At 30.0% G+C, this 11,812-nt stretch overlaps 1 protein-coding gene, 1 long non-coding RNA gene and 1 pseudogene across 2 annotated transcripts; 2 read left to right on the top strand and 1 right to left on the bottom strand.

Annotated features, from left to right (window-relative positions):
• Positions 1-1,983: 1,983 nt before the first annotated feature.
• Positions 1,984-6,461, top strand: LOC149882565 (zinc finger MYM-type protein 1-like). Its single transcript, XM_090065758.1, has one exon. The coding sequence runs from the start codon at positions 3,182-3,184 to the stop codon at positions 6,176-6,178; it is 2,997 nt and encodes a 998-aa protein (XP_089921884.1). The 5' UTR covers positions 1,984-3,181; the 3' UTR covers positions 6,179-6,461.
• Positions 6,462-7,160: 699 nt separating this feature from the next.
• LOC149882563 (zinc finger MYM-type protein 1-like) lies at positions 7,161-11,812 on the bottom strand (annotated as a pseudogene).
• LOC149882564 (uncharacterized) lies at positions 9,769-11,075 on the top strand. The gene is made up of 6 exons (XR_016444634.1): positions 9,769-9,985; positions 10,097-10,130; positions 10,256-10,279; positions 10,400-10,470; positions 10,658-10,743; positions 10,837-11,075. It is a non-coding gene; the product is annotated as an uncharacterized LOC149882564 (long non-coding RNA).

Here is an 11,812-nt window from a genome sequence, read left to right as displayed (position 1 = left end):
TTGAAACGCACTATTAGAGATTTCTAATGACACTTAGTCATACAGCCGAGAAAATAGAATTAGCCTCACCTTTATTTTTTGTTCTAATTTAACAAAAATCGCAGTGAAACAATTACTAAATCTACTCTATTTCTTATTATCTTCTACTACAACTAAAAAGTTTAAAAATTGGTATGTTTATTACAAATGGAAAAAAAATTAAAAGTATTCAATTTGTGGAGAAAATTGAATTAGCCTCATAAACGTTATATACAAAAAATAAAGAAAATATTTTGTTTTTATGTTCATTTAATATTAAGTATTGCTTCCTGAATTTTTAATGACTTCAAATATGCGACTTAACATACTAGTCACAAGATTTTGGATAGTTTCCACAGATATTTCATTCCAAGCTTCTCTGATACGAGTTTTCAGGTCCAAGGTGTTTTCAACTTGCATACTATTTTTATAAACCTTTCTATAAAGTATTCCCACAGATTTTCAATTGGGTTAAGATCTGGACTACATGAGGGCCATTCCATTACGTAAATATTTTTTTCTCTTAACATAGCATTTGTAAGCTTTGAATTATGGATAGTAGCATTATCTTGTTGGAAAGTGAAATTTTCACCCATCAATTCCTCACCATGTTCAAGCAAACTTATTTCTAATAAGTCAATATAGTTCTGTGAATTCATTTTTGTTGAAACCCATGCCAGTTGAAGTTTTCCAGCAAAGGAAAAAGCCCCCCAAACCGTAACATTTCCACCACCAAAGTTACGACTCATCCGAGTTATTTTCTCTTTTCGAAGATCGTGCCATTAATATTGATAACCATCAGGACCATCTAGATTGAACTTTTTTTCATCACTAAGGAGAACTTGATGCCACTCTTCTTGCCAAGACGTGTTCTTTTGCAAATTGTAATCTAGCTTCTTTATGACGAGCAGTAAGTTTTGGTTTTGGTTCACGCTTTTTCCAAACTGTGTTTGAATCTTCATGTAAGTTTTGTCTCAAACGTTGAACAGATACAGTTAATTGTAAAGCAGCACGAACTTGAGATGCATTCATGTGCTGAGCAGCAGCACGACGTACAATAACTCGTTTAGTACGATTATCAATTTTACGTTTGCCACCACTTCCCTTGTAAGCTCCATAATTAACGCCAATCTTGAATTAATTATTAACCACTTTTTGAGATCTTTTAATTTTCTTTGCAATTTCCAGATTAGATAAGCCTGTATCTTTGTATGCTTTGATTACTGCTAATTAATGTATCAAAAACCAAATGTTAAAAACTTTATGAGCACCGATTTCACAGTCTATGTTTTACTTACAAATAATAATAAATAATTCAATTTTTGCCAGTAAGTAAATAATTTAAGTAAATAAATTTTTTTTTTTTTTGTAAATAACTGAGGAAATAAATTGTTTTACCTTTTTTTTTTTTTAAGAAAATCCTTTACATTTCGACGACTTCAGTTTTTGGAGTCAAAGTTAAAACTTGATTGTTTGTTGAATGATGTCAAAGAGTATGGTGCTCAAAAAGAAATAGTTCATCGAGATTTCTACAATTTTCGTATTTAAAGAAAGGGGACATCTACTAAATCAGTAATACATCCTATGCCTCATATTGAGGAGTTTATGGAAGATCAAAAGGTTCTAATAGCACCGTCAACGCACGGATCACCAGATCAAAATATACAAGTAAACTGAAAATAATTATCGACTAGGCTAATTCTATTTGTTACCGCAAATACCAAGCATTATACATTTTATGGTTTTCTCAAATGTACCACAATTTAATTATGTTATATTATAATCTAGAAGGTTGTTGTTTTTAACAATAAATATAATAAATGTGTGGATACAAAAGATGCACCGCGCAAACTTGCTTACAGATTTACAAAAATATTGGATCAGCACATGGTGAGGTTAATTCTATTTTCTCCACTGTATCTTTGTTAGAGTTTGTTCTTACATTGCATATAATCATCTGATTGATTGTTTTGTTTAAAAGCATGCGTATTTTATAATACTATTCGAAATAATTTAGTTGATGCTAATACTAATCGAGACGTTTAATTGTGGCGAAAATTATTCGACTCAAAAGTTTAATCGTTGTTAACATTACATGACGCAACAACTTAATTGTAGCTAATGCGTAGTAGTTGATGCAATCATTTAATTGTTAATTTTCACTAAAAGGTTGAAAAAAATAAAGCAGAGCGTTTATGATTAAAATTATGGATCTCAGTTTGTATGATGTTATTTCGATATTTTTAATCTCTAAATATCAATATATTATCACGCAGTATTTTCGTAAGGTGGAATTATTTTGGAATAATTATTTTGATTTGTGGAACGCATAATTAATTTCAGAATCGTTTAAATGTCTGCACGTTTGGATGGTCGTGAAATTAATCTTAAAAGCGATCGCGCCATAGTATATGTCGCACTTAGTCAATTCAAATTTTTGAATTAAATCCGTAAAATATCCATCATTTGAACCTGCTTATAAACGAAAAAAAAAGATTATTTTATATTAGCAATAGAAGAAATTAAAATAAAACTTGTCTAAAAAGGAAGAATTTTAAGCAGTGCATTTTTGATTTTGTTAGAGAGAGCCAGGGGCGTCGCCTTGGAGGGGGTAGGGGGGGGAGTCTCCCCCTCCCAGAATCTAAAAAAGAGAAAAGTTGGGAATTTCCTTGCCGAGAGTTGGGACAGTTGGGAAATAGGTGATAAAATCAAAAAATACTTTCTAGTTAAATAAAATTAAAATGTTTGCAAAAATCCATCATCCATCTAATTCTTTTTTGACTTGGACAAATATACTTTACGTTTATTAAACGACTTATGGCTGTTTTCCACAAGACGAAATAAATTGTGGAGTCATAAAGAAGAGCCCTTTTGATTTCCGCGTTGTTTTATTTTTCGCGCTACTTTTTTTTTGTTATCAACAATAAAAATGGCAGCTGAAAGTTTATGCTGTATGTTTGACTAAAAGCAGTTATTCTTTTTTTTTTCATACTTTCTACTTTGAAACGTGAATATTTATTTCCATGAATTGATTTCAACATTTGTCTTATTTAATGTTTATAAAAGTTATCACACTTATTAAGAGTGATAACTTTTATAAACATTAAATCAGTTAAAAATTACGGTAAATTATAGTATCTGCATTTGTTTTCCAGCACTAACTATGAAAAGCAAAAGATATAAATTACAATGTTGCGTATGCAAAGCAGTATTTAACAACGACTATAAAACCAGTCATGAAAGATCCGTTCATGGTGGTAGAAAGGTTCATATACAAACAGTGGGAGCCCCAGAGAATCCTTTTCTAGCCTCCTTAGCTTCAAAAAAACGAAAAATGGTACCTCAGAATGCTGGTGATGATGTCGAAGTGGATGATGAAATACAAAGTAGTGAACATACAAAGTTAGACTTGATAATAATTGAAACATCGACTTCAACATGTAGTATATCCATAGAAGAAGAATTAACATCTTCTGATAAAAAATTTGAAGAGGATGCAAGTTCAAAAATTCAAGATAATGATGCAAGAGGGGAAAACTTGGGTTATGTTGTAGTCCAGGAACAAGCAGAGAAACTTACAGAACTAAATTCTAAATCAGATCATTTAAACCAGTTTCCTGACCGAGATGAAAAGGATGACATGAATATTATTAACTTGGATACTTCTGAAGTAAGCAGTGAAACAACAAGTTGGACTTTGCTCATGGGGAATTTGGGTGTTTTAATAGATAATCTTAAAGATTGTAATGACATTTATAAAAAATACTGTAAAGAAGAATTAGTAAATGAAAAATTCGCTGCGGTTGAAATTGTAAATGCAACAAGTTCTGTGGTGGAAATGTCAAAAAATGTTTTGAAAATGGGAAATGCTTTTTTAAGAAAACTCGATATCAAAGCTCAAAGTATTATAATTGACAAATCAGATTCATCAGCATTGATAAGCCATGACCCAGGATTACGTCCACATACAATTACAGATAATCAAAAATCGTATTTAATCCAGTTAGGACCACACCAACCAAAACTTGCTAGTTTCCCAAGTGACGGTAAAAATAGATTTAATCCCCAGTGGTACAAAGAGTTTGAACATTTAGAATACAGTACCCAGAAGGATGCCACATTTTGTTTTGTCTGCCGGCTTTTCCCTAAGGTATTTGGAAAGAAGGGAAAAACTGAAGATGCTTGGATAAATGTTGGGGTAAGATCTTGGTCCAAGATGAAAAGCTATGGGAAAGAAAAACTTGGAAAGCTTCAGGCACACTTTACCTCTCAAGCACATAAAGTTGCATTAAGTGAATATTGTCACTTTCTTATGAAAAAAGGTCATATAGATCACCTTATTGATAAATCCAATAGACTTGCTCTTATAGAAGAGCAAAAAATAGAGGTACAGAATAGAAAAACTGTTGAAATTCTTATTGATACATGCAAGACTTTAGGAAGCCAAGGGCTAGCGTTTAGGGAATCGGACAGTGCTAATCAAGGTAACTTTGTTGCAGTAGTGAATCTAATCTCTTGCCACAATCCCACACTTAAAGCCTGGATTGAAGATAGAGCCCTTCGTCCATATAGAGTTACATACACAAGTCCATCGTCTCAAAATGAAATGATTAGTTTAATTGCAACTGAATTAAAGGGAAAGATCATAGAAGAAATTAATAGCTCCAATTTTTTTTCCGTGATGGCCGACACTACTCCCGATATGTCACATAAGGACATAATGAGTATAGTTGTGAGAACAGCCAGTGAAAACGGTGAGATTCGGGAAAGGCTTTTAAAATCCGTTGAATGCACTGATAAGACTGGAAAAGGGATGGCTGAGCTAATTTTGTCTTCTTTACATAAAGAAGGCATTGACACATCAAAGATGGCTTTTCAGTCGTATGATTACGCGAGTTCAATGTCTGGACAATTTAAAGGAGTACAAAAGTATATAACAGAAGAAGTTGGCCATAATGTACCCTACATACCTTGTCAAGACCACAGAACAAACACTGCTCTTGAACATGCATGCAATGTTAATACTTTAATACGAGAATTGTTTAATGTCCTCGAACAGTTGCATGTTTTCTTCACATCAAGCACAAAAAGATTTAGTCATTTAAAAGAAAAACTGGAAGACATTGACAGTGCACTACAGCTTGTAAACCTGTCTAGAACAAGATGGACCGCACGAGCAAAATCTGTTAAGGCTTTAAATCAGTGTTTAGAGAAGGTTGTTGATCTTCTTCAGAGCATCTCAAATAATAAGATTTTTGATACTAACACAAGAACTAAGGCAATGGGACTTCTGAAAAAAGTAACATTTTTTGATTTCATTATTACTCTTTTCTTCATGAAGAATATCATTGAGAAGATAAAAATATTAACAGAAATCTTAGAAAGTCCAAACTTCAATGTTATCGACAGTATAAATGTAATTGAAAGTACTGCCAAGAACATACAAAATATCAGTAACGATACAGATGCTATGAATAATTTGATTGAAAGTGCAGTAATATTTTCTAGGAAATTACACATTGATGCAGAAAATGATTACGAACGACACCATAGATTAATAGCAATGGAGATGAAAGCTTTTTACCGGAAAGAATTCAAAGAGGTCATAGACTCTCTAGCCATGGGTTTAACAGAAAACTCGGCAGCATTAAAGGAAATATTTGCCCCTATCACCAAAATTTTTAGTTTTCCTTTAAATAAGGATAATTTGAGTATTGAAAACTTAACAAAAGCAAACAAACTTTTTCCTCCTGGATACAAGGATCATATTCCAGACGTTCATGTGCTGAAAAGCCAGATGGAAATTTTGATAGATATCTGTTTAGAAGAAGGTCATGAAGATTTTAAGTCATCAAGAACACCAGCTAAGACGCTGCAAGACATTTTGTACCATGTTGTGAAGTTAAAGGATATACTGAAACAAGCCCATAAATTATGCATTTTTGTAATCACAGCTGCTTATGGTGTAGCATCAAATGAGCGTTCATTCAGTCAACTCAAGATTGTAAAATCACATCTGAGAACAACAATGAGTGACGAGAGATTGGATAGCCTCATGCTACTAAAGTGCGAAAAAGAACTTTGTAAAGGAGTTAACCCCGAACATCTTGTTAAACGATGGGTTCAATTGAAGAAACGTCATATTAAAGTCAAACAGTAGACAAAAAATGATAGTGATGATAAAATATTGTGCGTATAAGTTTTGAAATAAAATAATATTTTCCATATTCCTTTGTACTAATTCATTTCCGTAAAATTTTAAACTGCTATATATGCTGCCAAAATGGTTTGTAAAGTTTATTGGATTTGTAAATTGTAACATTTTTTTGGACTGATACAGTTTCACTATGAATGGGTAAAACCTTTAGACGTTTTTTGAATTGAATATTTTGTATAAATGTAAAGGAAGCTATGTTTTGTTAAAAGAAGTCAATAAATACTGATAATTGACAATTCATGAAAGTGAGTGCAATGTAGTATAACAATCAGTAGATTTTGTAAATAGGACAAAAATTGATTTTTTGAATTCTTAAATTATAAAAAACAGTTGTGAAAACTATGTTAAGCAGTTGGGAAAAATAAGGTTCTCCCCCCCCTGGAATTTTCTCACGCAACGCCACTGGAGAGAGCATCTCTGATAGTCAGAAATCACTGCTTAAAATTCTTTAGTCAAATCAAAGTCAGAATTAGCATGAAAACTGTTTTTAAGATAAACCACTTCTAAGAAGATAAAGAATATACACTGCATCAATTTAGAGGTTGTAAGTTGATTGTCAGTTTTTTCCTTCAAACAATTACGTGGTCAACCTGACAAGGAAACAGCTGAAAACAAAATAAATACCACATCTCAAGAGAATTAGCAGATTTTTTAATGAAACACCTTGTGTAAGAGTGTTTTAAATAGTGGATATACAGGGTGTATAAGATGGTACATGTGGTATATGAATATTTATTGTATAAACATAGGTGTATACAGTGGCGGAACTTCAAAATTTGGGCCCCCCCCCGCAAAAGAATGTTTTTTTTAAAAAAAATAAAGCTTCACATATTAAATAGATATTTATTTCATATATCATATTTAAAAACAAAAAATTAAATAAAGATAAAGATAACTTCAAAACGAAACTAAAACTTAACCGAACTTAAATAGTGAAAACTTTCCTCCTTGATTTCATATTGGCAAAATCGGTAATGATGTTTTTCATTTCCATTTTTCCAGCCGCTTTTGCCTCAATAGAAACTATTGCAAGGTCGCTTAAACGTTCTTTACCAATGGTATTTCGTAAATAATTTTTTATTATTTTAAGTTTCGAAAAAGAACGTTCAGCTGATGCAACAGTAACAGGTAATGTAAGAAACAATAACAATGCTGTTATCACTTGTGGAACGCTTTTAGCTATAGTTGACAATTTTACTATTAAAAGGTCAGCCAATTCACGTATAGATGATATTTTTGATATTTCATCGTGTAGCATTGACTTTACCATAACCATTTGCAGCGGAAATTCAGTTGTTATATCTTCACTATATTTTCTCTGAATGGCTTCTGCACAGCTTATGATCTCACGTTCTTTCATTACCATTAATTTATTTGGATGGATGCAGGAAAATAATTGTACCACTTCTTGCATTCCTTTAAATCTATTGTCGAGTTGGTTGATAACGACGTCCAAAATTTTTGTAAAAATATTGATGCGAAAAATTTCCTCACTACTATCAAAACGGTGATCTGTAGATAATTCGTCAAAATGCCTTATCACAATTTTTCTTCTTTTTTGAAAAAATATTGCAGGAATCTGCCACGTAGTCGCTATTTCTACCGCTTCAAGTTTTGCTGAATCAAACATCTTTCTATATTGTTTTAAATTTTTGCTGGCATTTTCTAGAGAACCTGAAGCTGCCGTAAGATCTAAATTTTTAGTTTGCAGCAATTTTGATGGTATATGTACCTCATTAAGGATTTTAGACAAAAGCACGCATAAAAAAACAAATTCGAAACTGCTCATATTTTTTTGTATTCGTACTGCTTCTTCGCGTTCTTCACGTTTTGTACTTGTTATTGATATCTCGGAAAGAGCTTTCATTATATCAAGAAAGCGAATTTTAACGGCGAAAAGAGAAGTATATCGTCCTGCCCATCGCGTTGGATTTAACCTTTTTAATGTTATTTGTGATTCTCCTGTATATTTGGATAGTAGATCCCACCTGTTTATGCTAGCATTACAAAAAATGAAGCAACTTCAACACAACATTTAACCGCATCGTTAATAACAAGATTTAAATTATGAGCTGCGCAATGCATATACATAGCATTTGGTTGATTTTTCTTAAAAAGGGCCTGAACCCCATTTTATATCCCATTCATGACGTTCGCACCATCATAACCTTGACCCCTGCAGTTACTTAATTTTATATGATGTTTTTCTAACAGATTTAAAATTTCTTCATGTAGTCCAGCAGCAGTGTGGTTATATATTTCCGTGAATCCCAAGAAAACTTCTTTAATTTCAATTGATGTGCACTCTAAAAACATTCCGTTAGAAAAAGTAACGGATTGCGTGTCTCCGTTAAATTAACGAAGTAATTCGTTTCCAAAAACAGCAAAATTAACGGAATCAAGTTAACAAATTACGTAATCTTCGAAATTCCATTAATCAACGGATAAAATAACAAAATCCGTTGAAATAAAAATTTTTTTAAAAATGGTTTCCGAAAGAAATTACGAAGTGCTTCCTCTGTAGATTATGTTTTTCATCATTACATATCCTTTTTTCTCATTTTCGAAATTTACATGGATTGACTTCGAGAGGTTCAGAAGTCAAATGCACTTTTGATAAATGCAATAGAGTTTTCATTAGTTTCATAAAAATAAGAAAACATTATGAAAACCAGCATTCAACAATAATTCCTCATGAGATGCGTGTGTGTCTGTGTGTGTGTGTGTCTGTGTGTGTCTGTGTGTGTATATATGTGTATATATATATATATTTATATTTATATATACATATACATATATATATATATATATATATATATATATATATATATATATATATATATATATATATATATATATATATATATATATATATATATATATATATATATATATATATATAAATAAAACAGGCAACTAAACATGGAATAAATTCCATTACATATCAGGGTATCCTTTCTTGGAACACTCTTCCGTTCACCCTAAAAACAGATTTTATCCTTAGATCCAAGAATCTGTTCTTAACGTCACTCTATCATTTTTACCTAAAAAGTTACGCTTAACTTTATTCTTTACCTCTATAACTTTTTTCTTTATGTTTATGTACATATTATAATTTCTTATTTGTGTATATGTGTATATATGTATGTATATGTGAATACATTATAATAACTATTTGACCTATATTTTAACTCTTTTAAAAGTCTGTTTTATAAGTGTTACTTATAAATTTTTGTAAAGTTCTACTTTTGCTATGTGACTAGTTTATTTCTTATGTTTTTCTCTTGTCTTTTCTTTATATTATTTAGGTCATTGCGTTTTATTAGTGAATTACTATTTTCAATGACCTGTGTTTTTTGTAATATCCTTAACACAAAATATATTGATATATATATATATATATATATATATATATATATATATATATATTTATATACATATATATATATATATATATATATATATATTAATTTAAAAAAAAAAAAATCAAAAGATATTCTTTTGATAAATTATTTTTTAAATCTTGTTTGTTAGAGTTTTATTTGTCAGCATATTGAAGTACTTTACATAAAAAATAATAAAGTTTTGAATTTTTTTTTCTATAATCATTTAACTATAAAAAAATATATAGATGTGTTATTATTTTTAATATTTGTATTATTATCTTATATGTTTTTAGCTTTAATATGTAGTTTAAGCAAGTTAAGGACTTACATGGACATCAGCTTACAATGGTTTAATCATGTTCAAGTATTACAGATATCTGTTCCTTGTTATTGTATTTTTTTAAAAATAAATTTGTCAGTTACATCAGACAAATACTGTAAAAAATGAGTTGTTAACAATATTTTTTGTTTACAGGATCTTTAAATCACATTTACATCATAGATAAAAGGTTTGTTGCAATAAGTTTAATTTGCCAGCTTTTTTGTAGTTACACAGTTTCAGTATAAACTAAATGGTTAGTTACACAATTATCTTTATATGGCTTGTTTATATCCTTTTAATTTGCTATTTTAGACACATGGTATGCAATATCACGCTGTAAGTTTAAATTAGTTGTAAAATTAAAAATTAGATTTTGATTTGCATTTCTTTTGATAGGGATATCTATTTAGGTTAGGTACAACTAAGTTTATGTATGCCTTGTTTATATTCGTTTAGAATTTACTACTTAGACACAAGGGATGCGGTATGAAATTGAAATTCTGATATTGTTATTTGGATCTCTTTTGGTGAGCTTATTTATTTTTGTTTTAATTTATTGTTATTTAAGTTGGAGACCTTTTTTTTATTTTGTTCCTGAGAGGTTTTGAAGTATGTGGAAATTATAGAACCTTTCAGTTATCAGATAAGATTATCTTTTGTTACACATTTTTATTAAAGATATTATTTAGTTGTTGCATTGAACTTTATCTTTAGAAAATGGTATCGGAAATAAATAAAATAAAAAAATTTCTATTATCAATTTATAAATCAGGAATTAGAAATAGCAATATTTCTTAAAGGTACTTAGTAAAATTTTATTTTCATTTCATACTATTTATATCATTTAGGTTCCGTATTTTCTTTATTGTATTTTATTTTATATTTATCTTTAGGAATTGACAACACGTTGCTGGAATTGAAGTGTTAAACATGTACTAAGAACAGCAGCGTTAAAACCTAAAACCTAGTTTGTTAACAATTGGTTTAGTTTAAACATCTATTGTGTATATGGGTGTGTGTGTGTTTTATACAGATGTTTTATAACCTCAAATATAATGACTATTAAAAATATATTTAAAAACTATTTTGATTGTAATTTAAAGTTTGTGTACTGAATTACATTATTACAAAATTTGATTAGTTTTCAATGTCCAGTTAAAGAGTATTTGAAGCTTGCTAACAAATTGAGCACTATATTTCTCCCAACCATAGTAGTTTGTATAATTAGTACTGCTTGTATCGGATGGGTGGTAATTATTACATTTATAATGGTAAGAACCAATGTGTATTAAGAATATCATAATTAAATAATCGAAATATTAAAAATGTAAGGATTATTTTATTATCAAATTACAATGCTATGTGGCTTAATTCATCTTTAATTATAATGGAATGATTTTAACTGATTATTCCCTACAATAACGTTATTTTAACTGAATAAAAACAGTGGATAATTTGATGCACTGACGTAATAACTCCTTAATTTAAAAGGATTGTTTTATCGAAAAAATATCAACGGACTTCAATCCGTTAAAACTTTAATCCGTTAACTTAACGGAAAAGCCGTTGGTGCAATAGCGACGGATTGATCTGTTACCCAATTCGTTGTATTCAACGGATTTTTTTTTAGAGTGTGGCTTCATCTTTTTCATTTTTAATAATTTTTACGTATCTAAATACTTGACTGAGCTGATCTCTTTTAGTAATATCTTGTGTTGTATCCATTATAATTGAATAAAAAGGTGAACTATTAATATCAGCAGTAAGAGTGGCTTTTAAATGTGTTGCAAGGCAATGTATGACTTCATTTTGAATTTGATGGCTTAAATATTTTATAGATCCATTTGGAATACTCAAAACTTGCTTCAT

Source organism: Hydra viridissima, unplaced genomic scaffold, assembly GCF_058129835.1.
Source record: "Hydra viridissima isolate aposymbiotic clone 2 unplaced genomic scaffold, HvirCarnegie_v1 scaffold_10, whole genome shotgun sequence".
Lineage (NCBI taxonomy): Eukaryota > Metazoa > Cnidaria > Hydrozoa > Anthoathecata > Hydridae > Hydra > Hydra viridissima.
Note: the sequence above shows the minus strand (reverse complement) of the source record. Positions and strands in the feature narration are given on the sequence as shown.

Coding starts and splice junctions, on each gene's coding strand:
- LOC149882565 (XM_090065758.1), top strand. CDS start 3,182: ATGAAAAGCAAAAGATATAAATTACAATGTTGCGTATGCAAAGCAGTA.